At 35.9% G+C, this 27,448-nt stretch overlaps 1 protein-coding gene and 1 non-coding gene across 2 annotated transcripts in view; one reads left to right on the top strand and one right to left on the bottom strand.

The window, feature by feature from the left end:
- The window catches only part of ARHGAP42 (Rho GTPase activating protein 42), a 145,789-nt gene that overhangs the window by 27,462 nt on the left and 90,879 nt on the right, over window positions 1–27,448 (top strand). The window contains exons 2-3 of the mRNA XM_050333943.1: window positions 4,244–4,339; window positions 22,684–22,745. Coding sequence (XP_050189900.1) covers window positions 4,244–4,339; window positions 22,684–22,745 — 158 coding nt within the window. The remainder of the gene's footprint in view (window positions 1–4,243; window positions 4,340–22,683; window positions 22,746–27,448) is intronic.
- TRNAG-ACC (transfer RNA glycine (anticodon ACC)) lies at window positions 13,733–13,806 on the bottom strand. The gene has a single exon. It is a non-coding gene; the product is annotated as a tRNA-Gly (tRNA).

Here is a 27,448-nt window from a genome sequence, read left to right on the forward strand (position 1 = left end):
ATCATTGCATCACATTGTTGCAATGTGTTGTTCTCTCATCCTCCTCCTCAAGGCTCTATATAAGAAATTATTTTATGATCTGTTTAACAAATCTAGGACAAGAAAGTTGAACAATTCTAGTAAGATAAAAGGTCTGGATCATAGTTTTATCACCCTATATCCACCTGTAAGGTCCTGTCTGATGCTTAAAATAAGATAATATGTTACAGGTTAAACTATATACTCATTTTTGGCATTTTTAAACAAAGGAAATCCTAAAAAAACCTGACTTCTAGAGTAATTCAGAGGGGTTTTCTCATTTTTTAATTGAATAAATATGTGTTAAGCAGATTGATAAAAAATACAAAACTTTAGGAAGAGTTACAATACAGTAGTGCATTTCCTGATTGCTTGGTGAGTTTCCTGAATGGATAATGACTTTGATTTGATTCTTTCATTAGCACTATGATACTGATGGTTGGTATTATATGTATCCATATTTAATACTGGTGTTACATTACTTTGTTGTTGTTAAGCTGCAGTGTATGGTGTCCCATCCCATTGTAGTATGCTTCTTTAGTACGTTCTCTGTCAGAGCTCCTAAAAAAAAAAAAAAAAGCCTTATTGGCCAGTTGACTTGCTGCAGCTCTTACTAAAACAGGGAGCTCTGTCTCAGTTATCTCCTTCCACTGATTGTAAGTAGTGTGTAGATGGCTACTCTTAGATATATGCCTCACTGCAAAACTGAACTGGATCCTTCTTTGCAATTGGGAAAAATGGGGAATAAAAGGTAGGGGTGACTACTCTCAGCAAACACATGTTAACAGAATTGCTGGTTAGGAGTTCACCCCTCTGGCAAATGAGGGATATCAGAGTGCATTTTCGTTCTCTTGCTAGTACTCAGAGACATTACTTTATTTGCAGAAGAGCAGGGTCAACGTTTATGGTGTCTTTGAGGCTTTTGAGCAGCCATCCTTCCCTGGCTGATAGACTTGTACTGCTAGTCAATAAAGCTTGTGAGGTTTTTATAGTAACTTAGAAGATCAGTTGTCTCTGCTTGGAAAAAAATTCTGTCATAGGCTAAGTGAAATATCCTAGTTCATGTGAATTCAATGGAAAGAGGGACATGACTTCACAATGTTCATGTTGAGTAAGAATAACTCTTATAGTGTCACATAGATTGCAGATGCTAAAAAGATGATTTGTTTGGAGTGATGATTCCAAAGTCTGGAGGCAGCAACAGCTTGTATTCAAGGCTCTTAGTGACATTAAGACTTTGGGATATACAGTGATAAGTGACATCTTGTGGAGCTGGGTAATGTCTCTGCTCCATTTCTCTGCTCTTTTCATTTTTTGGTCCATCATTTGCCTCTTCTTGATTGTAGACAAGTTGCTCTTAAATCTGTTTTAATTCAGTTTTGTATCTTCATATCTCTTAAAGGAGGTCTGCTTATTGCACAACTGGTCCTTCCTGAAACTAGCTAAATTTTGTAATCATTTAAAGTGATGGTGTTCCTAAGAAAGAAAGTGATAAATATAACCAATTGCACCTCTTGGTCCAATGTTGGTAGTTTAACTGCGATGCTGAACGTTGAGTTCTTGCACAGTAATTCTTATTCCAGTCTCTAGGAAGCTGTTTAAGGTGACATTTTCTGTGTAATAATATTTTTTAGGTTTTCAGGTTAATTTAACTCTTTACAGTACGTGTAAATTAGTGTCACAGGAAACATTTGATCTTGGAACTTCATTTTATTCTTTGCTACATTGAACAGTCTTAATCTTATGGTATCTTCTAATCCTTTCGAGCTATTAAGATAGGTCTCGTATAGAGGGAGACATCTCCAAATGGAATAATTCTGAATGATTTTATCAAGTTATCTAATGAGCTCTGTAATCATTTACTACATTCTTCCTACACAATCTGTGAGGTAGGTTAAATATACCTCCTTCAGGTTCAAAATGTATAAGCACTGTCTGATTTACTGGTACAGTGAAAGGAAAATTGACATCATGGATCACTAAACCAGGATATAAAATGGAGACTCCACCCTGGATATTTTAATTATTTGTTTTCCTTTCCCTTGACATTTGTTCCACTGAACCCTGCACATGTGGAAGAGTGATGGGGAAAGTCCATGCCTGCCTCATTGTGGGCAGTCCATGAGATTGTCCAGAGGAAATAAATCTGCATTCCTATTAGTGATAGGTAATTTTTACATTTCAGTGCACTTGCAATACAGAATCTATTTAATTCAGTCACCTTAATTCCTTAATTCCTTTTGGCATCAGTTGGTGTACAATAGTTTGTACAAGGATTTAGGACTCATTGTAGTAACCTGGTGAAATAGCCAACAATAAAACTGTATTTCTTCCCTTTAAATTTAAAACTTCCTGCTGTGAACAAATTCAGGTTTAGAGCTTTCTAACAGCTATAGAAAAATTATTTACTTAGTTATCATAGATGCTGTATTTGCATAAAATGCAGTGCTTCAGCTTATAAAGATTATTTTGTTTTCATCTATACAACAGTTGGAAACACTGTGTTTAGCATATAATATTTTAATACATTTAATAATATAACCTTTGTATACAGCGCAGTAAGAAATATTCAGTAAGGATGCAGTAAGGATGTGTTCTTTTCTATTTTCCATGCAATTTATCAGAAAGATACAAAAGTTTTAAACTAATTTTTTACACCCTAGTAATTTACCAGGTAAACATATTGAATTCCTTACTAATACAATAAAAAAAGTATTCATGTCTGTATTGTCTAAAGACCAATGGTTCTCTTGTTAGACTAATGTACTCTAAAACTGCATGTAAAAATAGAAAAGAACTAGGGCACTGAATAAATATAGGGTTATGGCAAAATCCTGGTAGGGATTCTGTCACTTGATAGTGGTTGCCTTTAAAAAAGAAATTAGTTGCCTTACTGTGTGGATTCGTATTTGGAGGTGATTGAAAGATTTTTCAACCCTTATTTCATTTAGGATATTGGAATGGTTCTTACTATTGGAGATTGTTTAAATTTAAGTGATGTTTTGTGGTTGTATGTGTGTGGTAGTGTTTGCTAGGTTTTATCCCTGCCTGGAAATAGGTTAGTCCTCTAATTTTGTGTCCAGCATTGATTAAATGAATATTTATGGCTTTACAATAACAGAGGGTTAAAGAAATCACAGAATCACAAAATAACTGAGCTTGTAAGGGACTTATGGAGGTCATCTGGTCCAACATCCCTGCCCAAGCAGGGCTAGTTGACCAGGATCTTGTCCAGATGGCTTTTGAACAATCCCAAGGATGGAGACAGATATGTAATGCTTTTGAAACAGAATTTACAAATTGGCTTTTGTTCATAACTTATCCTTACCATAAATTTTACTTATATTTAGCAGATATCGGAATCTTAATTGCCAATTTTCTTAGCATCAAATTAGATACCACAGATACAGCCTCCAGGATGTAGAAAGTTTTTGCTGGTTTTTGGGCTTATCTGGACTGATGGTGTTTTTAAGTCTTGACCAAGTTCATTCATTATCACATTCATCTCTGCATGTGCTATTAGGATACCTATAAAAAAAAAAAAAGGACAGAACAGATTTATGTGGTTACATTGATATTCTTAATTTATGTTTGTAGTGTACAATTATAATGAAATTTTTTGCTATAAAGTTTGGAATTGCTTTGTGTAATTCAGCAAAAATAATACTCAAAATCCATGGACAACCTAGTTGGTTGTTGAGCACTTGTGGTTTATTTTTTTCTCTCCAATTTCATTTTAGAAAGCTTTTACACTAAATATTATACAGTGTTATGTGTCAGAATAATGAGAATGTAATTATTCTGATAATGTTAATGAAAAAATTGTTGTGAGTTTTATTTTAATCCTCAAACTAATCTTTCTGTATTTTAAACAGTGGTCTACTTACATATGCATTTTATCACTAGACATTGATTTCTAATACCAATTTCTTTTTCTTCAAGAAGTACTATAATTATTCAGTTGCCAACTTAATACCTGTATTAATGTTTGAAATCTGGCATCAGCATGTTTCACAGGTGTCTGAGATATCTCAGGTTCTTTGATTTTGAAGTGATGATGGTGATTTTTCAATGAGGTTACTGTCCAAAAACATACTAGATTGAAACTTGGTAAACAGAAAAAATACTTAATGAAGAAATGCATGAAACCTTGATCCAGGGAAGTTGTAGTGGAGTAATTCTGATTTTCTATTTTTTCTTTTTTTTTTCTTTTTTTAAATTCTAGATCTATCCATAGCAGTGCAAAAATTTTCACAGTCTTTACAAGATTTTCAGTTTGAGTGTATTGGAGATGCTGAAACAGATGATGAAATTAATATTGGTAAGTACACTCTGTGTTCTACTTACAGGAACATTTTTATACTGCTTTTTTATATATATAATATGTTATGTATATATATGTTTATAATATATATTATATATAATATATATCATTATATATATGTTTTATACATCTAATATTTATGTTATATATTTATATATATAATATGCCATATAAAATATGTTATCAGAAATACAGTGGGGCAGTTCGCAGCTGCTTTTTAGTGGTGAATGTCACAAAAATAGAAAAATTTCAGTAAGTAGAAATCATTCAAGTCTTTAAAAATACATGTCAAAAACTATGTGTTTATGACATAGCTTAGTTCATTGTAGTGGAAAGTATTCAACAGTACTTTTTTCAGCTGAGTCAACTTGTGAATCCTCTAAATTCTGGTGCTATTTCTGTGGTTTTAGGCAGTTTTCAATGGGTTACTAAAAGGTACACAAATTTTCTATGATGTAACATAAGTCTGCAAAAAAAAACCACCTAAGTGCCTAGTAAGACACAGGAAGTCTTTAAGGGTCCGAAAGAGGAATACGTTCTTTACAACTTGTGCATTCCTAAGTATATAGTTGTCTGAACTTTTGCCAGTAAAATTTACTAGCTGCCTAATGTTCTGTCTCTGTGCACACACAGAAATTTTGCATTTGCAGAACTGAAGAGCATAACTTATCTTCAGTATAAGCCTCTTTAATGTCATCAAAATATTCTTCCCTCAACAGACTAATCCTGGAAACGTTTCCAGGGTTCAGAAATACAGCCAGTCTTTACTGCAAGGCATTGCTGTGGTTGTAGTGATGCTTTTGGGTAGTAGCACAGCAGCTGGAGTGTTCTAACTCCCATTGATAAGAAATTTGGATTATAATCCATCTTCAGAATGGCTAATTTCAGTGTCATGAGTCTTACATACCACATGGCCCCCATGTGTCTCCCAAAACATCTGAGAGGAAGTAACATGGTTTTTAAAGAGTAGTAGGCTTCTAAAAATAAATAATTTGGCAGTACAAGAGGGAACATAGACCTTCTTAGCATTTCTTTAAAAAGTTCTATGTAATGCAGAGAGGAAACTCGGATTTAGCCTCTTCCAAGTTGTATTGGATTTGGCTGAGATGGTGTTCATTTCCACATAGTAACCCTCACAGTGCTGTGCTTTGCATTGGTAGCTAGAAGAGAGTTGATAATACACCAGTGTTTTGGTTACTGCTGAGCACAGCACCAGCACTGTAACATTCCTTCCTCAATTGAGGGCGAGATCCCAGGAGGCGACACAAGTAGGCCAGCTGACCCAAACTGACCAAAGGGATATTCCATACCACATGACGTCAGCTCAGATATAAAAGCTGAGGCAAGGAGCAGGAAGGCAGGAATTCATTGCTCCAATGGCTGCCTGCTGAGGAACTATTACATGTGCTGAAACCCTGCTTTGCAGAAGTGTCTGACCATTGCTGATCATGGGAAGCAGAGAATAAACCCTATTATCTTTTGCTTTACTTTTGCATGCACAAGCTCTCCCCTAGCTTCTGCTTTAATAAACTGCCTTATCTGTACCCATGAGTTGTTTTCCATCTCACTCACTCCCCTGTCTGGCTGGGAAGGGAGTGATAGAGTGGCTGAGTGGCCACCTGGCATCCAGCCAAAGTCAATCCACCACACCAAGTATATCTCTTTTTAGAATCTAATTTCAAGTCTCCTTTCCCATCAATTTTTCCTTTTCCTGACTGAGTCATTGGATACAGGGTCTGAGCTGGTTGTTTTCACCTACAAGGTTTGCCTCATCCTCACCCTACAACATTGCCATAGTCGGAAAACTGTCATCACAGATGATTAGTATTTGGTCACTGCCTCACTGTTGCCCACTAGCTTTTGGCAAGGTGGTGGGAGGGGAGGTTTAATTTTACTGACATGTAAAACTAGGGTAGTGAAATCACCGAGCTGCTGCTACTCAGTATAAAACTGCATACATTCTTGAAGTGTATCAAGCTTGGAAAGAGACAAAGAAATGGTGTATGAACTCTTTGGCATTCTACATATTATTTCTTGGCTGTTAAAGTTACATGGTACATATTTTTAAACTAAATCTGCAGTATCAGTTATATGTCATAGATTTGGTCAATAACTTGTTTAAAGAAATAAGGTTTTACATTTAAAATGAGGTGACTGAGGACAACGACAACATTCATTTTACTTGTAACCTGAATGTAGCAAAGAAAAGACATTTTATTGTTTGGACATTAAACAGGCATTTAAAACTATTTAGGAAAAAACCAGAGTTCATGAAGTTTGACAGCTGATTTATTTCACTTGAAGCTTCAAAGAAGGGATTTCTAGCTTCTAAAGCACCACTGGCCTGATGGATTGTCATGTACATCAAAGAAGTTTGTAAGAGTAAAAGGTAAACTGACAGAAATCAAATTCAAGTCTAACAGAGCTTTTATAGGGTAAGGCTCAATTTTTGATCTCCCTAGAGCAGTGACCTAGAATTATCCATACCTTTAACATGCCCCAACAAGCTAGATGTTTGCTTATCATCAAAGACAGCTTTGTATAGGTGAATCCTTCTCTGTACCTCCTTCTGCCTTTACCTCCTTTTTTTTAAGAATGTCTTTAACTGAACAGGCCACTGGGAAGTTTACTGGGAAGTGCAGTGATATTCTGACTCAATAAATTTTGTAATAAAACGCCATATACATAGTGGATTAATATAGGGGCTACTTGGTATTTCAAGCTTAGCATTGAAAATACACTCTTATCCACTTTACCATTGGGAATTCATCCACTGAATAAGATTTTTGTCAGGATGTGATTATTTAAAAGAAAAGTTTCACCTTTTTTTTCAGAATTAAATATAAATTATTTAAGTGGGTTTTTTTCTTTTTTTTTTCTCCTTATCAGTAATAAATATTTGAAACTGATTTGATAGTTCAATTAACTTATTTTGAGGCAATACTAGAGTTGGAGGTCTCTGTTTAGTAACTAAGCACAACATAAGTTTTTAATTTTTTTCCCCAACCTGAGATCTAATAACAGCAGTTTTATTTGCATTTCCTGTAATCTGTGCCTTTTTAGTTGCTCTCTCAATACAACTTACCTATTCCAATAAGCCCTTTACACAGAATACATGAGAAGTAGTTTTATTTAAGCTCCATGACACACTCCATGTAAACAAAATTATGGCGGTGTTCTTCGTATTTATTTTAATCCATCTGTTATTGAATCCAGTGATCTTTTTTTTTTGTTTTATTTCCTATATTTTAATTCTAATTTTGATGATTTCTTACTTTTTATTTACAAACGTTTAATTCTTCCATAGAAGTATTCTTCTTTGACAAAAACATCTGTGTGGCTATATAATGCAATTTAGGTAGTCTTTCCATGTTGTTGCAAGTTATCCAGATTTATCTACATAGCCACTTTCAGATATACCATGCCCAGTTTAGCATCATTTTATGCATGAGTTGGAAGCAGTTCCTCTGACTTTCTTTGGTAAGCAGGCTGGCTTGTTCTTGGGTTTTTGGTTTTGTTTTGGTATTTTGTTTGTTTGGTTGGTTGGTTTTTAGCTGTGAACATCAAAGGATTTATACTATAATAAGCTTTTTCAGTTTTTCAGCTTTTTGCCAGCACATTTGGTTTGAGAAACAGTGCTCACCAGCTTTGCTAGCTCTTCTCATTAAAAAATAAACCAGCTATCAACAATTGCTAGTGTTGTTTCTTTCTCTGTTTTGGAATGCATGTGGAAGCATGTGATCTGTAGAAATGCATAGGCCATACTGTTTGATAGCAGATCATGGTTATTAGCTCCAGTTGCATGTGATTTAGCCAAGCTATAACTGTTTTTTGTGCACTTGAAAAGTTTTACTGAAGTAACAACTTCAAAGCAAAAATAACATGATGAATGACAGTGAATCATTAATACTAAAAAGGCATAGTAATGAAGATTGGATATAACTTACTTTGAAAAGAGGGTGTTGCTTTCCTCACCTAACAACTGTGCTTTCCTCAGACTGAAATACCAAGACTTGATAACACTTTGCCATTTACTCTTTCTAGACTCATCACCTTTTGCACAGTTACCCTCAGCCCCCTTTGCAAATAATATTTTGTACAAAAAATTAAATACTTCAGATTGGCAGTGAATGTCAAGGAGGTCAGTCATTTGTCATGCCCAGTGAAGGTTCTGTGTAAAACAGACAAATGTTTTTTTCATGTTTCAAACCTTATAGGTTACTTGGAATGTTACACAGATGGGATGGGTGCAAAAACTGTGTTTTTAATGATCATGTGTATACACTTCGCAGGAATAAATTTTGCAAGGAGAAGGTTTGCCCAGCTCCTCTTCAGTATTATCCAACTTGTGTTACCTGGATTGTTCCCCAGGAAACTCCCTGTTTTGATCCTCTTTTATTCTGTTTGTGTTATCTGGATTGTGGCTGCTAGAGATGAAAACAATAAATATTATTAACTCAGTGGAATTCTCGCTTGTGCCTTTAACAAGTTTGTTTCTTATTTGTAGCATAGCTAATTATATATCAGTGAGATCTAATATTAGCATTATAAGACCACATTCAGAATCAAAAGCAGACAAGGCAAACACACACATTCTGATATTCTGACATTTTATTTTAGTATCTGTTTTTTATTAGCATGTGCTGTTTAGGAAAAAGGACTGAAAGGCATGTGTAACTCATTCTGTCACTGCTATTTTTGAATTTTTTTCTTTTTTCCTGAAGAGAATATATTATGATGGATGTTTCAGGTAGCATCAGATGTTTAATTTAAGAATGTAGTCATATTATAACGATCTATGAAATCATTATTAATTAAACCACAAAGAATAGGTTGAAAGTTCTAAAACGTTATCTTTTCTTGTGGGAACTGAATTCTTCTCTTGCTGCTAGCAATTGTGGCTCATGTGATGTTTGCTGACTCACATCTCAGGTTGTTCATGGGTTTGTTAAATTGCTAGCAGCTAACCATCTACAGAACTGCTAGCTCATACTCAGCAGTTATGTTGTGTACAGCAGTTAGTTTCGGGTTGAACTTAAAAAATCAACTAAAAGGTACTGGAGAGAACTCAAAAACAAACAAATGCAAAATGTAAATAGTAGTTGTTTGTTAGAGTCCAACACTATGTTCTTAAGGCTCTCTTGTTTGATTTGAGCAGTGATGCCAGACGCTCAGTCTTCTTCTTTTCTTGTAGTGAGCATCCACATACACAATACTTTTCAGTCAGCATTTACTTTGCCTTCTTGGAGAGCTTGTTAGAGGACAAGCATCCTGTAATTCAAAGCAGCAAATAGATCTGTCCTGCTGTCCTGGGAAATATGTGTATAAAACTACACAAAAAAGATAAAAAAAATTTGGACGGTTTCCTTTACCCCAGCTCATGTAACAACGTGAAAGTTTAGTTGACACTGAGGTCCCAAATTCCATTTTCAATGGTACAAACTTGTACATACAATGGTCTATTGAAATAAATTTAAAACAACAAAAAATTGTATTGGAGCTTTAGGCCTGACTACAGTGTGTGGAGAGAAATCTTGACAATCAATCTGTGGACATTGCAAGTCTCCAAGTTAAGACACTGTCTTTTGGAGGTTAGTCAGGAATCTGAGAAGGTAGCAGTCAGGCTACTCATGATTTCAAGCTATTATTTTTTGTGGCGTGTCATGGCTTCTTGAATTTGCCTAGCTCTTTCTGAATTATTTTTTATTGCCATTTAGCCACCTGCAGTCTAAATCACTTGGATATCTTGCTGGTCACCTCCTTAATCACTTGAGTTTAGCTTTGATGTTCAAGAAAGTTCTTCTTGGGGTTAATATTCTACCTCCTTTGTACTGAATTCCCATTTGTAAATGAGTTTCTGATTGGAATTACCAAATACCAAATGAGCCTAAAATTAATTCCAGCGTGTCAGGTCTAAACTGCCTTATCCAATCAAAGAAAGAACAGGATCTTTCCACCACCTCGAGGGTAGAGTTCCAGGGGTGGATTTTTTTAGCACAGCCATCATCCAAATAACATTTCTGGTGCTTGAGCTTGTTGACCTTGTGGAACATATCGGAAACAAATGTTTTTACAAAAGGTGTTTTTATTTTAGATGGGTGGGGAAGGGTTGAGTCCTGAATTAGACTAAAAAGCTATTTACAATGGAGAGTGAATTTGCATAGGAAGATTGGATACTGTTTTTCCACAGTAATTACCTGCTTCGATTTGCCAGCTCTTTTTGCCTCCAGCTGGAAGAATGAATTTTAAGATTAACTTTTTAGGTGACTTTCACAGCTACTTTGCATAAGCTACTTGTCAGATCACAGGACAGGCTTCTTTGGTACTGCTATTGGACTATTTTTATCTACAAAAGTTAAACAGTAACAAATTATGGGAGGATCTCAGCGCAATCGGGGTGTGAAACGTCTAACGGGTTTGTTTAAAATCTGTTGTTTCTGTTCCTACCTTTTTTTTTTTCCTTTTTTTTTTCTTTTTTTTTTTAATCCCTGTTGCATATTCGACAATTTAAACAAATGTCACCTGTTTCCGGAACACTATTGTTTCTTGACTCTAAGAAATGAGTGATTATTGCTAATGCTGGGATCCTATCAAGGCTTCAAAACAACATCTGCATCAGAAAGTGAAGGCTGTCATTCTGTTGGTCCAGCTCAGAGCTCTTGTCCTTGCTTTGGAAGGTCAAATGAGATTGACAAAGCAGGAAATTAAAAATGTTGCAATAGACCTTCATCTGTTCAGGAGGAAAAGGTAAAATAAGATCAACAACACAGTCCTTGTTTTTTTCTTCCTCTCTAAGATACCTATCAGAAGGTTGTTAGAATTTGCATGCTCCATTTCCTGTTTACCATAAAATGAGCATTCAAATGGAAAAAAATTAGATTGATGTGGTTGATGCAGTTACTACATTCCTGTCTGTCCTAACCTTCTTCTGTGTCAAGAGTAGCTGAATGTGAAGTAGGAGCTCCCCTGAGTCACTGCAGTTTACATCCTGCTGTGCTAAGGCAGTCTAAAATTTATGTTAGTTCATTTTATTATATTGGACTGAAAAGTGTGATGTCTCCAATGCCACTTGCTTTGGAGCGCATGCTGTTCACAGAAAGAGGTTGAGGCAGGCAATGGACAGCAATAACTTTGATTGTCCTGGTGCATTCTGCTAAGGAGTTAAAATGAGGAAACATTTGATTTGAACAGCTGACTAGATGAATGTACAAGTCCATGCCACTCACAGATCAAGATGAAGTGGCTTTTGTGTCTCTCATTAATACTTTGATCTTCTGCATTCTTATAGGTGTATTCTATTTTATTGCCCTTATTCCATGCCTTCAATATACCTCTTCTTCCCTCCATTATCACTTAGCTTCATTATTTCTGGAGTTGGGCATTCCAGTGAAAGTATGAATGCCTGTGGGGAGACAGTCTGAGGACTAGAGAATTGCTTTACATATTTGTTTTGAAAATAACTGATATATACTGTTGCTGTATATAATACACTTCTAGTCAAAAGGCATAACACTTTAGAGTTGTCAAGTTACCAAGTTACATCTTGAGCAATAGGAACTCATTTTCAAAAACTAGTAGTGTTTTGGTCAACTCAGCTTTGAGATATTTGTCTTTAGGTTTGAACCAGTAAGGTGAAGGATTAGAGTTTTAAGCATAAGAAGTTCTTGATGCCTTTGTAGGCCTAAATTCAGCAAAGTAATTACAGCAAACCTAAGATCTGTTGAAGTATTTGGTAATATTTTTCCTAATTAAATTGTTTCACCATTCAAGCAATAAATGCACTAAATTTTACAAATCAGAAAAACAGTATTAATGATTCTCAGATGCATTCTGAATATATTACTTTTCCTTTTACTTCCCCTTTTTCAGCGCCCACAAAGAGCCACACACAGATAAGGTTTGTACAGCTGGAAAGATTGAAATATCAGAGTTTATTCCTTAATTTAAAGTACGGATGTGCCTCTGAAGAATTGGGGATTGGCAAGCCTGAAATGTAGTCATAATTACTTCTAACTCCTTTGTTGATGGAATGCTATGATTAAATATTACTTTTGCAGCTTAACATTGTATGTTGCCCAGTGGTTGTTTCCCACATTGTCCTGTTATTTAGTTATTGAAAAAACCTTGAGCTTGAAGTAGCAATTCTTTTCTTAGAATGAAAGATTTGCATTCATAGTCAATTTCTATCACAATTTTCTTCTTAAGGGGGTGGAGGGGAGAGCAGGAAAGGATTGAAATCAGAATTTTTGACCAGAATCTACCTTTGAAATGACCCATTTCTGAATATACAATGGTTTTTGGAGGTGTTCTTAGTCTAACAGTAGGATATCAGTCAACTCTGGAGAAGCTGGATCTGTTCAAGTCAAAGGTTAATGGTTAATTCAGTTGAGGTAAAGATTAATTGGATTAAATGAACTTCTATGGTATAGCAGGTTATGTTGTTAGTTTTCAACAGGGGCCTATTCAAGCTGCTGTTGTTACAAAGTAGGTTTCCAGAAGCACTTCAAGATCACTTCTTACCTTTTGAATAAAAGATAATGTACTGAATATTGTTCCCTACACCCTGCTGACTTCTGCAGCTGTGAAGCTCAGTCCCAAGACTTTTCTGCATGTGGCTCCATCAGGTGGAAATAGAGGCTGATTTCTCTGTTGCAGATACAATAATGTAAAACCCCATTTTGTAGTGGCATAGAGATACACTTATCTAAAACCACTATCTCCTTATTATATGAGAGCATGACAAAAATAGAATATTTCTTGTGACTAGTCCCAAATGCTTCCACCCCTTCTCAGAAGAGTAAAAGGAAGGGGAGAGACAAGAGAAGTGTTACTAAGTTGTAGAAGGGTTTTGATATAGTGCTCTGTAAGAGCAAGTGACTGCCTGGGAGATCCTTCAATCCCATGTTCCTAAGAAAATTGAAGAAATTGCTTAGATGATTTAAAATGTTTCTGCTGTCACTTCAAGGATGCCATTTTTTGGGAGAGGTGCTATAGTAATAGGGTCTAGAGTGGGCTTTTCCTACCACATCCCTGCTGTGTTGAAGAATAAAAATGCTGCAGAAGATAAATAAATTTCCAAATAGAATGATATCTTTTCAAAATAGATATTGCTTTTATAAATACAATAGAACACTAATACAGAGTAGATACACTGCAGCTGTATTTTTATAATGGCCAGTCTTCGCGAGCGAAGATCCGGGGAAGGTCTTTCCACCTTCCAGCCTGCGCATTGGATTTTTTAGGTGAGACACAGTGTGCGCGGAACTGAGCCCACCCTTTAATCCTAAGGTTCATCTGCCGGGGCCAAGCGAGCTTGGACAGTGGCAGCGAGGTCCTTAGGACGTAGGTGGGTTGCCTTTAAGGGCTAACGAGCCCCACCTGCCCGGGAGTGGCCCTGACCGGGAATCGAACCCGGGTCTCCGCGGTGGTAGCGCGGCGCCTTTACCCCCTAGACCACCAGGGGCTCCAGCTGTATTTTTAATAAAGTGTTAAAAGTGTAGTGGTGGTAGTTGAATAATTGTTGGGTGTGGGTTTGTTTTGGTTTTGTTCTTACTATTGTTCCCACATGTTGTGGGATAGACAGCCATTAAAAACTTTAAAATCTTCCAGGACTCTATGAAATGTTTTGCCCTTGCTTGATCCATTTAGAATTTTCTACTTTTATTTGTTTTGTAAGGTTCTGCATGAGTAGGGTATGGCAATTTACTGATACCATGTCAAGTAATTGGATGCGTTTAAATTGTGTTACATCACATGTCTTCAGGTTATCTCTCCAAGTATTGTGTTTTGACAAGTGCTGACAGTGAATTTCAGAATTCAAGATAACCTGACATTCTTGCAAATCTTCTTAGTTTGTATATAAATGTGTAGCTTTTTGTGTAGACTTTTGTTGAAAAGGAGTGGAGTGGAAAGTGTAAATGTCTTGGCTAAAAGCGTTGTTTTAACTTTTGTACAAGACTTGTATTTGTATGTTTAAATATTTATGAGATGATAGCTACTTTTTATAGCAAAGAATTCTCAAATATCATACTGTTTGTAACTCGATTTAGATAGTTACCCTGACGAAGGTTTGTTTCAATAAAATTCTGTAATGGTAAAAGGATTTTTACTTCTAATAGTGGCCCTACATTTTATGCTTTACATATGTTTAGGAAAAAACTTTATTAAATACCTTCCTATATCTGCTCTTAAAGTTTTGCAAAATGAAAATACTTTTTGTTCGAAATTCCAGTTGCCTCATATGGTATGTACTTGTTATACTGTCCTTGCAAACACATCTTGCAAAGCTTTGGGCTTGATTAAGCTCAGATCTTGATTTGCTGCCTTTTATGGTTCTCTTGCTGCCCTGCACTGTGAGGCGCACGTGTATTGTGCTCAGACAGGAGGTGCCATAGTTACTGTGGAATTGCTGGCCTCTGCTCCTGGTCTGTGTTGCCTTTACAGTATGACAAAACCCAAATACTTGTGCCTGGTATATGGCTAGTAGTTGAAGGACTTAAAAATGTCTGTTCATGGGGAACACTGCCTGAAAACATACAGGCATCAAATGCCATAAAACAGGGGAGGTCAGGCTGGGAGACTGTTACTGAATCTGTGATAGTTTCACTATTGGTTTTGTCTTCATGGGGAATTTTGAGCACTTACAACCATCTCTCTGTCCTAATACTTCAGAGAGCCAATGTGCTCCAAATCATGATGTGGAGGACAAAATACCACTTAATTTCCTCTGAGTTTACAATGCTTTAACTCAAATGAAGTTGAGAGAAAACTTGGAGTTTGTTTACTTTTAGTTACATGTTTTTCAGTAGCTGTGCTCAGATAAAATTCTCTGCTTACCAGTATGTAGTGGAAGATGTGATCATATTTGGAAAACAATATGTAGTCCTTGAACCATAAATTTGGGCATAAAAGTCCTAAATTTGTCATTTTTCTTGCTTGTTCAGTCGTGTAATTTTTTTGCAGGAGCTTTAAACCAGGCATTTTTCATCTCCGTCTCTCTGCTGTTATACTTTTTCTTCCTGATGTCTAATGGATTTGTTTGGCAAATTTGGATTTACTTTTGTAAGATAGCACACATTTTCAATAACTGAAAAAAACAAGCAAAATACCTTTTCTCACAGTTCAAGGAGTGAATTGCCACAGGAAACAAAATTAATGCTGGAAGTTGTGCTCCCTGGGAGGATCTAACTCTTACATCAATAGTTACTGTTTATTTTTCTTATGGGCATGTCTGTGTTAAGTCAGGATAAACCATCCTTTAAATTAGATGGATTTTTTTTTTTAATAGTTCATCAGAGTTGAAAGTTTAAAATCTGGATCAGGTAGAAATTGCATCAAAATCTGAAAGATCATGGTGCTAATTGATAAAAAAAGCACTGGATTAAACCCTTGCAGAATTTACTTACCAGATAAATTATGGAGCAAATAATAAGGATGTTTGTTTATTTAGTCTGAAATTGCTTCATTTGGTCTGCTCGAAGAATGTCTTGATTCTATCACAAGAGCAATATAGACCAGACAGGGTTGTCTCTACCTTTGTGTACCTTCCCATGATGGAAGTCTTCAAGGAAATTTATGGTTATCTGGGATGTGAATTTAAACCAATGTCTGCTGGCAGAAATTGTTGTCACTTTGAGAATGTATGTCTGTGTTGGGGTACGTCTATGTAATTTTAAAACCTCTACACTTGAATCTTTGTTTCAGCCCATTTCTTTTACTACCAGAAGTACATTTCATTGTATTATAGGAAGGTACAAATAGTTGAGGTTTTCTTACTGTTCTTGTGGAGGTTGTGGTAAATGTAAACACAGACAACAGGAATGCATGAGGCCCTTATTACAGATCCATAAAACTTGATACCCAGATTAGGGAAGTAAGAGAAACCAAATGGGAAAGATAAGGCAGCACATCTAATATTAATTTTTCAAATTTAAATGAGATTGAAACTCTATGAATAAATGAATAATTATCTTGCTGTTCTCACTTCTTTTTCCATAATGGAATCTTTTGACACTGATACTCAGCTTAAAGTTAAAGCCTATCTGTTATGCTGTGAGTTTACAACCTGGAATTTACACCTAAGCAATATTACCTTAAACCTTAACAAAAGAAAGCAGTTACTCTGTTTCCTCTAATATCTTGGGAATGAAACTCAGAAGAGGACAAAATAGGTAAGAAAAACAATGTTTTAAAATACTGCACTCCTATTTTTATTTCTCTCCTGCTTTCCAAGTAAATATTACTTATGGCTCTGAGCTCAGTGTCCCACGCTGAAGTTTCTCCATAAATGTTACCACTTGGAAAGTGAGGAAAGCGGACCTAGGGTAGAAGTAGCAGAAGAAATAGCAGTAGCTAAAGAAAAACGAAAACCTGAACAATAATTGGGAAGATTTATCAGACATACGTTTACTTATCCATATACAGCTTTTCTGAAAAAGTGGTTTAAAAATAAAAACAACAGCTATTTTTTGTGGGAGTATGTTGCAGTTGTCTTACACTACTGTTTTTTAAAACATACTAAACCAGTACTCGAGCCTAGTCAACACTAGTTTTGAAATGCTTTGATGCCAATACTCAGCTTAAAGCACATTTGACATGTTTTGTGCAATTTGCACAAATTATTCTTTATTTCAGTTTGTAGATTCAAGTGTTGATTCTTCAGCTTGTTCCCATTGGACTAAACTGTAATTCCATTTAAAGTTGTAGATAATTGTACACTTTTAATGTTTTATAGGCTTAATTCAGTAGGAAAAAAAGAAAGACAAGAATCAATAACAACTCTTCCAGGTTGTGACAGTGGTAAAGGAAACCTCTGTTGTATAAAATAAGGCTCTATTTAAATGCATAGACAACATCTGAAAGACAAAGAGAATGACAGGCTTTGGGAGTTTTCTTTAGAGGTAATCTTCCTTTGCATTTACGTTTTGGCATTTGAAAACTTGCAATTGTGGTGATATTTTGAGATATCCAGTTTAGTTACCTTTCAATAGACACTACAGATCCTATGTGGCTTTTATGACATTCAGAGTTCTACTTAGGTAGAAAGTACCAAGAAATCAGATTATTGTCTCTTCATACCTGTTGTGGCCTGTCCGTGTTAATATGAAATTTTTGCTTTTTCTGTCTGATTAGGAAGCTGTCTGTTGCTACTCTTGTCCTACGTACTGTCCCTTCCCACCACCACCACCACCTCATCTACTTTTTCAGTATGGCTTAAAGCCACAGAAAGAAAGATGGACATTTTATTTGATGTTGTGATTTCTTGAAAAACTGCTTGAAATAGCATTTGTAGCTGCAAATAATGCTAATCATTTAAAGCTCTGGAAATATAACTGTGAATTAACAACTATTTAATAATAGATTTGCTTTAGTTTTAGAATTGGAAAGGAAAGACTCTTCTCCCAGCCTTCATGGATTTTACATTTATTCTGCTTTCCCACTGAAGTCTAGTAAACAAGTGTTAATCCTTTGAAAATTTCCTTATGGACCATTGGTCCATCTTGAATTCTGATTTGCTAATGTCTTACTTACTGGGAAAAACTTCCTTGAAGACTTTAGTTGAGATTTTGCTCAAGCATGAATTCAAAGCCTGCTATACCACTTCTGGAGGATGTACTCGACTGACCTTCCTGCCAAAGTGTGCTGGGAGCAATGTGCAGCACAGTCCTAGCATTTCCTCAGCCGCATCAGGAAGATACAAGGATGACAGTCTTGCACATTTTTGCCTTTCACACAGCATGTTGCCATAAGAACAAATGACATATTTCTGTATGTATATTTTTTCGGTGCTGTCATTCATGTATCTGAAGATGGTGGTAGTATCTGCTCATATTGGTATAAAATGTTGCTTCATGTAGAGTATTTAAAAATTACCTGTGCATTGTTTAAGGCTGCATGTGTAAATAGAAATTAAACCAAAACTCCATTTCGCAGAAAAGAGCATTCAATTTTATTGTCTTCTGCAGTAACTTTCCATTCTATCTTGGGTTGAACATTACCTTCCAAACTTGGTTTTATGTCTTTGAGTTCAGTATTGGTCATGTTTAAACTACTGTATGTGTCATAGACTTTATTTTCCTTTTTCTCATTAAATGTAGATGATGTCATACCTATTGTGTATAACATTTAGTAGTACAGGATAACCCTGTACACTTAAATATTATTAATGATTGATAGAATAGCTTCAATAATTTCTTTAGACATGCAGTTTTAAGGTGATACATTCTCTACACAAGTATATAGCAAAAACTTCATAAGATTTGTTACATACGTGTTTTTTTCCTGTGGACCCCTGGGTTGATTTTAATGCAGAAAACCAGATTACTAGAGCATAAATGAGTTGTATTTTTTAAATGCATTCTATAGATTCAGATAAATGCATTTTTATCCTTTTCACTTCTCCCTCATTCACTTAATCGTACATCAAGCTTTAGTTCTCTTTTGATTATGTTAGTGTAGTTGTTTGTGGAGCTGTACCACGTGTTTGAAATTCTAGGGATTTTGGGAAAAAAAAAAGGCATTGTTGATGTACACTGTTAAAGTTTAAGCTGTTGGTACTGTTAGTTTGCTGCCTTATGAAGCAAATTAAATTCCTAATTAAAAGACTTTTCATTAAAAAGTATAGAGAGTGGCTCTTTGTTTTTTGTAGACAAAGTAATGGGAGCCATTTCTCCTCAACAAGGGAAATTTTGCAGCACATTATTGCTGGATTGGGAATACTCCAAAGAGAACAGCTGGCAACCTGTTATGATTGTGGTGAATAAGACCACAAGTGTACAGCCATATACATATATACAATGGTATTTACCCCTTGGGTGTTACTTTTCACAGGCATCATTTCCATCATGATGCCAAATGTATCTCACAAGACCTTTTGTAGTAGCCCTTAAATAAAAAGCAGTCTGTAAAACTGTTGAGATTTTGTAAGCTATTATCACCTAATAACTTAGAATATATTGAGTCAGTACTTTGTTTTTTTTAAATGCCCCACCAATAACAATTCTTTCTGAAAAAATATAAAAATACCTTCATATTTAATATGTTAGGTTACATATTGTACTTCATTGCTGTGTTTTCAGAATTTATTTTATCAACACATTCCTATGACCTTTTTTCTTGTAAAATACTTGACTCTTCCTCCCCCACCCCCTTTTGTATTTACAAAGTTCACTTTAATTCTTCTATGTCTATTCTGATTAAAATGAAGGGAAGAAAAAAATTATTGTGGCCTTAGTGAGAAAAGATTATGAGGCTGGTACGTAATGCCCAGGCATCCTGACAGACAGTGAGCTGCATCTGACACAAATGGGTGTAATTTCTAAATCTTCATGTTTTATCTTTTTACACAAGAGCACCTCAGAGTATTATTTGTTTGCTGTTGAGAGCTGGGAATCCAGAGTCAGATGTGTGTGCTCTGTGCCTAAGGTCTGTGCTGAAATCCTGGCAGGGGCCCAGCTGTGGAGGAGAAGGATGCCCCTGCCCAGCTCTCTGGGTACCCAGTGGGTGAGCTGCCCAGGAGGCCTGACACCCCTTTGTGAGCTCTGCCCTCAGCATCCCTCCCTCTGCCCACCCCCAAAATGAGGTTGTCACCTATCTGAAACTGGAGGGGCCTAAGGGAAAAGAGGGGAGAAAGAAAGGAAAAATGTATGCTAGGAAAAGTGGAACAAGGACTGTCTTTCTTTCCCTTTCCCCCTTCTGCTGCAGCTTCTAGCACAGCTGAACTTCTTTAGGGACAGACACTGCCTTTTAATGAGGCCACACTGAGTGAGGGTTTTATGGGAAGAAGGATGTATAACATGAAAGATTCAGAAGTACTGCAATACTGAGGGGTATTATAGGGGAGCTGGGGCAGGTAAAGTCTTTTTCCATGTGTATGGTGGTGTTGCAAGGACACAAGAACCAGTGGGGTCACCCTGTGTACTGGGTATGCATCCTTCACTGTGGTATGAATTACACAATGCATATATTCTCCCTGCACACCTCCTGAGCTGGGGAAAGACATTCCATGGCTTCCTGGGTGTTGGGCAGTGAGCAGCGGAGGTGTAGCCAGTATTGATGTGAAGGTGTCTCTGCGGTGAAGGTCTTTAAGATCAAGGAGATGGATTGTCTAAGTGCTGCTCAAGAGTGTAGGTTCTATGTTCTTAGTGAAACTTTCATGTTTATAATTCCCCCAGAGGAGAGTCAATGGGAAAGAGGAGATGGAGGCAGCTTGTCAGTCTTTAGCTGAGGCGCTGTATAGGTGACATACACCTATATATTAATGTATACATCTTTATCTTAGTGTTATATATTGAGGAAAATGTTGTTTTGTAGGCTTACAGAACATATTTTATATGTTTTTTTTCCTCTGGCTGACATGGGTTTATATGAATCCTAAACAAAAGTTTCAACTTTGAAACTAAAAAACCCTCTGGTTCTACCTTGAAATTAGGAATATGAATCAAATGCCTCTCTTAGTGGTTGGGGTTTTTTCTCCCCACTTCCTCATAGTTTAGCTATGTCTGTCTGGCTCATTGGGGTTTTTTTTAGTTTTTAGAATTTCAGTCAGTTCATCAGCTTATTTCTTTACCTGTTTTGTTGGAGGTGGTTTGTTTGTTTTGTTTTGTTGTTTTTTGTGGTTTTTTTGATGAACATTATAAGCTGACTCTAAGAGATTGAGTTAATTCAGTGGATACCAAACTAAGTTATTGATACTGACATAACTGATAAACTCTTCTGGTGTTTATATTCTCAGGGGAAAATATTAAAGGAAGAGACTCAAGACCCAATTAGGTGCACATTTAACTTATCAGGTATATTTGGACTAAACAAAGAACTCATAACAGAGGAAAAAAAGAATTTGTCAGCAAAGAATGACTTAGAGGTCAAGATATGCCAGTATAACATTATAGGTGCAAAAAATAGACTATGTAAGTTCTTGGAGAAGAAATTGGAACAAACAGCAAAGTGTTCTTCAACTGTAAAAGTTAAAAGAGAGCAAGAAAAATCCAAGGGTGACCTCTGCAAGGTCCAGGTGGTATAAAGGATAACAATTATTTAGGAATGGTCCAAAAACTAAGTAGCAATTTTTTAATACAGACAAGGCAGTTAAGGCAAGCCAGATACTGGTTCCCTCTTAAAGGATCTGCTGTGTTCCAGTTCTTTCTAGAAAATGCACTTATTTCCTTAAATCTTTCAGGGAAGTTGAGAGGGGATAAAGCCAGGTTAATGGAGACTGACACATTTTGCAAAAACACTTAGGAAAATGGAAGAATAGCGAAGAGGATGAGTTTGGTTAGCTTAACCTCAGCACTGTGTGTTGGTTAGCTGGGAAGGCTTTTTCAAGCCTGTTCTTTTGAGAAATTCCATGAGTTTTGTTTCCAGAGGTTTTTTTTTAACTCATTCAAAAATGATTCAGATTACCTCAAGTTTATTGTGAGGAACTAGGATTTATGAATCTGTATTCTGAGATCAGACATTTAAACCATGAAATCTAGCATCCTGTCATTGGTAGCAATTACTTCTGGTTGTATCAGGAGAAAGAAAAAGAGATGCTTAGCTCTCTTCACACGAATTCTTCTCTGGCATTTTTGTCTGTGGAACTGTGATGCTGAATTCTGAATAACTGATATGCCCTTCAGAAAGTAAAGTGAATAAAAGAGAGATTTTTCTAGAGAGATTTGTATACATGAGAATAAAGCTTTAAGAGTTTTCAGTATCTTTTCCTCTTTCTAGCCCTCTTTTATGGGTTAATTCTTCTGTTATGTTTCCATTGACATTCGCTTTAGCCCTTTGACTTCTATTTGAAAACAATTTTGAGCAAAGACTTTCTCACACTTGTAATAGAATTCAGAGCTTATAAATCAATCATCTGTTTAAGTCACCTGAGAGCTTGTCCTTGTAAACTATAAAGCCAAAGAGCTGTTAAATCTAAACAGTTGTCATTTCTTCTAAAATGTTGACTTTCAGATTTTTACCCAAGTATTTTTTATTGTTTTTGCAAATATTTTTGTTGCACCTTAATAGGAAAAAACTCAATATTTTTCTTTCTGCTCCTGGTGTGCTAAAGTAGCTGATAGTAGAATTCTTTGTTTTGAGACTGATCTTTGCATGTTTCATGAAAATCAGTTTGCCATATTCCATTTAAAAGTTTTTTTTTCAAATACGTATGACTCTTAAGACTCAGGTTCTTTTTCTTTGCTCTTGACTACTTCTTGCTTCAGTCTGCGCCTCCTTTAATGGCTTCTGGTTTCAGTGAAGTACTATATAAGAGCAGTATTTTATCACTATAGGTTCAATCCAGATAACAGACTTTTAAAATCTAATTTTAAGCAGAACATTCTTTTTCTGTGTTTTCATTTCAGCCCAGTCACTGAAAGAGTTTGCTCGGCTCCTGATTGCTGTTGAAGAGGAGAGAAGACGACTGGTGAGTTTGCTGGCAGCAATATGTTGCATTGGGCCTCTTCTTGTGTAAAATAGTGCACTTCTTTCCTATACCCCCTTACGTGATTTCTTATTTGTGTAGTAAATGTTAAATATTTCATAAGAATTACTAGGAATTTTGCAAAGGCAGAAATGCATTAGCACAGACTGTAGTAATTTTTAATAGAGTATTCAATCAAAGACTTTTACATTGTTTTCTCTCATTTTCCTTCCTCCCCACTCCCTGCCCCAAAATAACCTTTGAATGGTGCTGTACCTTTCCTTTCCCTCAAAGAGCTTATAGCAGAGATGTAGATGAAATGAAATACTCTGAAATACTCTGAGTGTTGTCCAGTGAATGTATCCTAGTGATCCAAGAATATGGTAAGTGAAAAGAAGAGAAAATAAAGTCATCATCCCAGAGAAACTCTTGCAGGATATGTTGTAGATCAGACTTGTCAGATTCATCCATTGATATGATGTCCTTATTCCCTTTGAATCAACTGTATGCTTTCATTTATATTTTTATTCAAATGTAGCTTTGTCAAAGAAGTTTTAAGTGTATTCTTGTGTCAGTATTTTTTAAAAACTTCTACGTAAGCAATGAAAGTATTTTTTTTCTTCCTTGGGAGTCAGTAATGAATAAAGGCGTGAGCTAAGAATTAACCTCAGTAGGGGGATTTTTAAATATTGAGAAAGTTTAACTAGCTCAAATCCATCTAATAACTTTGTCCTGGTTTTCCTTCCATTTATGGGTACTTAAAGAACTGAGGAAAGTATGACTCAGATTGGAGCAAATTTATTAATCCAGGAAGAAGTTTACATAAAGTTGTCTTATTCCTAGAAGTAAATAAGCATAGAATTTTATCCCACTATTTCTGTTTAGATAAATATTTCAAAGTGGCAGAATCATAACATTTACATGGTACAGTTGCATGGTTAATATCGCTTAAACTTATAAAAATATAAAATGTTTTTGCTTCATATTAAATATTTTTTTTTTTTTTTTTCTGGCTAGATGGAAAAGTGAGATGACTTCAGTACTTACCACCTTAGAAGATGATTAGCAGAACGCTTAATAATTCCTTAGTTAATATACTTAAATTGATAGCTTTCCAGTTTAAGATTGTTGTGAGCTAACTATTAGAAAACAGAAAAGGAATTAATAGGTCAGGGTTTCATTTTTCAAATTGGTTAGTCTTTTATAATATATATACATAATTTCATGTTATTTTATCCTTTTTTTTTTTCTCTCAGTCGCTACCTTTTCCACTTTTAGAAGTTTCTGGTCTCTCTATGATTTATAGTTTGATCTTTCCATTGAATGTTTTACTTTGTAAAAGATATAGGAAGGCCTTTATTGTAAAGTGGGGAAACCCCCATAAATTTTACTAAATGAAAAAAGACCAGTGAGATAGAATACAGTTTCTTTTATATCAGTATGACTTCAGTGATCATGCATGGATTGTATAGCATACATTGTATAGCCCAGTGTGGTGGTGGATTGACGCTGGGTGGATGCCAGGTGCCCAACAAAGCTGTTCTGTAACTCCTCAGCTGGACAGGAGAGAGAGAATACAAGGAAAGGCTCATGGATCGAACTAAAGACAGGGAGAAATCATTCAGCAGTTACTTTCCCAGTAAGCAAAACAGACTTGACTTGGGGAAATCAAACAATTATTGACAATCAAATCAGAGTAGGGTAATGAGAAATAAAACCCAAATCTTAAAGAACCTTCCTCCCACCCCACCCTTCTTTCCAGGCTTACTTTAATGCCAATCCTCTACCTCCTCCCTGTCAGTAGCACAGGGAATGGGAGGTGCCACTCCTTCCTCCTCAGGGGAAGGATGACTCACCCTGCTCCAGTGTGGGTCCCTTCCATGGGACACAATTTTCCACTACTCCATGTGAGTCCTTGCCATGGGATACAGTTCTTCACAAACTGCTCCAGTGTGGGTCCTTTCCACAGGATTCAGTCCTTCAGGAACAGGCTGCTCCAGCATGAATCTCCCACAGGTATTCATGTGTGGAGAAGCTGCTTGTGGTGGGAAATCATTTGTATCCAACTTTTTGCTCAGTTTGGAATAACCTCGTTCTGTTTGTTCTTCAAACTGATTGTTCATACTGAGAACAGTGAGGACACATTGTTTTCATGGTATTGATATTTGAATAAGAAAATTTCTCAAACTTAAATTTTCTCTGAAAAAAGTCTGAGATGCCTATTGATGGAATTTGTTTAATCATTATTGGAATAGTACTGTCAAAGATGCTGTTTTATTCTCCAGTCTCTTACTGCCTGCGTGGCATCATAGAACCCAGAGGTCCCTGTGAGGATCAGTGTGCCATGCGACATGCTGAACAAATTGCTAGTAATAAATTTTCTGCTTGACAAACTTGGGATTTAACTGTGAAATCTTCTAAACACTTTTGCTTATTTCTGAGGAACTTCGGAGCATTATGTATGCACTTAGATTTCTCTGCTGGAAGCACTTCAAGCCAACCAATTTGCAGATTAGTGATGATTTTAGAAAAAAGTTCTCAGCTGACAGGAAAGCTTGAGACAGGGCATGCAAGTCTTTAGGCATTTGGTTTCCTTCTGCATAAAAAGAGAAAACTTGGAAAAGTTATAAAAAAAAAAGCCTTGTTCTTCTTGATGTTTTGTTGAAGGCTTGGAGAAAAACAGGTAGGCAATGTTGTGGCTATTTATGGATACACTTCACCATGCCACTTAAAACTTTCTTTTAATTCTTGAAGTGTGTGACAGTAAAAGACACTGTTGTTTCAGTGAATGCAGGATGTATGGGGAATATGGAATGACAGATATTCATGTTGCTTACCAGCTAATGGCCTTGTTTCCTTGCCTTGCATTTTATTACATTATGAGCATGCATGTAAGTGCAAGAATCAGGTTTGAATATGGAAAGTATACATTCATATCACCAACTTTTTGCTCATCTGATGCCTCTTAAAATTCTTCATAAGTCAAATTATATTTTTGTCCTGGTGAACACAGAGAATGTTGGAGTCCTTGTCCACTGAATCTATGAAGTGTTTCCAATGATAAAAGAAATAGTTTGAGAGGTGTTTAGCAACTCTTCTGCCCTTCTTGCATAAAGAACCAGAAAGAACTAATTTTTTTTATTTAGAAGAAACTAATGAAATGAGATATTATGAAAAATATTACTGGGAAAAACACTGAAGTATAAGGTTAAGTGAAACTGTGTAGCACATAAATAAATATTCTGTTATGTAAAGCTCTGTAGCCATAATTATTGGCAGCAGATAATAATATGGTGATTATTTCAAGTCAATTTCTTTTATCCTTGTCTTTTATTTCCTGATGATAGAAAATTGACTAGTAGTCAGAAAAACCAGAGGCCATGCACACACATTTTTCCTTAAAATGCAAATAAAGGAAAAAGTGACTCATAACATGCCTTTCTTATGATATACAGTCTTATGTTTGATGTCCATCCTTTCATGGTAGTGTTAATTTAATGATGCTGTTGGTAAATGGTTCATTAAAAAACCCTAAACCAAACAGCACTGGCTCTTGGGTTTTAATAATAATAATAATAATAATAATAATAGCCAGTCTTCGCGAGCGAAGATCCGGGGAAGGTCTTTCCACCTTCCAGCCTGCGCATTGGATTTTTTAGGTGAGACACAGTGTGCGCGGAACTGAGCCCACCCTTTAATCCTAAGGTTCATCTGCCGGGGCCAAGCGAGCTTGGACGGTGGCAGCGAGGTCCTCAGGACGTAGGTGGGTTGCCTACAGGGCTAACGAGCTCCATCTGCCCGGGTTTTGGGTTTTATAAGTAGTGTAAATAGGATAAAAAGTCAGATGCATCCCCACTGCATTTCCAATGACTTTAGCAACAAGGGACCAGGGAGTGTAAAATAATGACCTCTATTTCCCAGTGATTATTAGGGAATGATAGAGATGCTGTAATTTAATGTGAATGTTTGAATCTTTAACAAGGGAACTTACTTAAAATAATTTCCTTGCTCTTTCACTGAATTTGCATTCTTTCTATTAAATAAGCAGTATGCTATTTTATTTTAGAGATTCATATATTATTCATGCTTTGCATTAATTTGATATTGTTAGTAAACTTTATAACAAACAGAAATGTACTGGGAGTGAAATAAACTGCTAATTCCTTTTCCTTTCATAGGGTTATTCTATGTTGACATATATATAGATGAACTGGCTCGTGCTACTTATTTCCTCTTCTTTGATATCCCCTATCAATTTGAAGCATTGAATGAGTTCTCTTGAGTGTTATCTTGCTGTAACTCCCTGATTATTTTTGAAAGTTTACTAAATCCTGAACTAAAATAGGCTCTTACTTCTTACATTCCTTGCTATTTACCAAAGTTTTTATGGGTTGCTGGCAAATGATGAATGGTCCCAGAGCTTTTCTTTCTGGCATCATGAATCTGTGAGATTCCTGACCAATATTAAATACTTCAGGGAATAGTATAAAAATTCTGAAGTAGATAGTTTTTTACTATGCTTGATGAATATTTTTCTTTATAATGTCTGTCTTTTCATATCTAATAATCTTCATGCTTCAGACAGTATCTCATTTTTGTGGATTTTTTTGTATTAACTGGATGTTTATATTGTGGTTCTGTATTTTCCCTCACACAAGGGGTCTGATACAATCTACTTTCAGGGAAAGTATCAAAATATTCAGTTT

This window comes from Myiozetetes cayanensis, unplaced genomic scaffold, assembly GCF_022539395.1.
Source record: "Myiozetetes cayanensis isolate MyiCay16 unplaced genomic scaffold, myiCay2020 scf5-8, whole genome shotgun sequence".
NCBI classification, from domain to species: domain Eukaryota; kingdom Metazoa; phylum Chordata; class Aves; order Passeriformes; family Tyrannidae; genus Myiozetetes; species Myiozetetes cayanensis.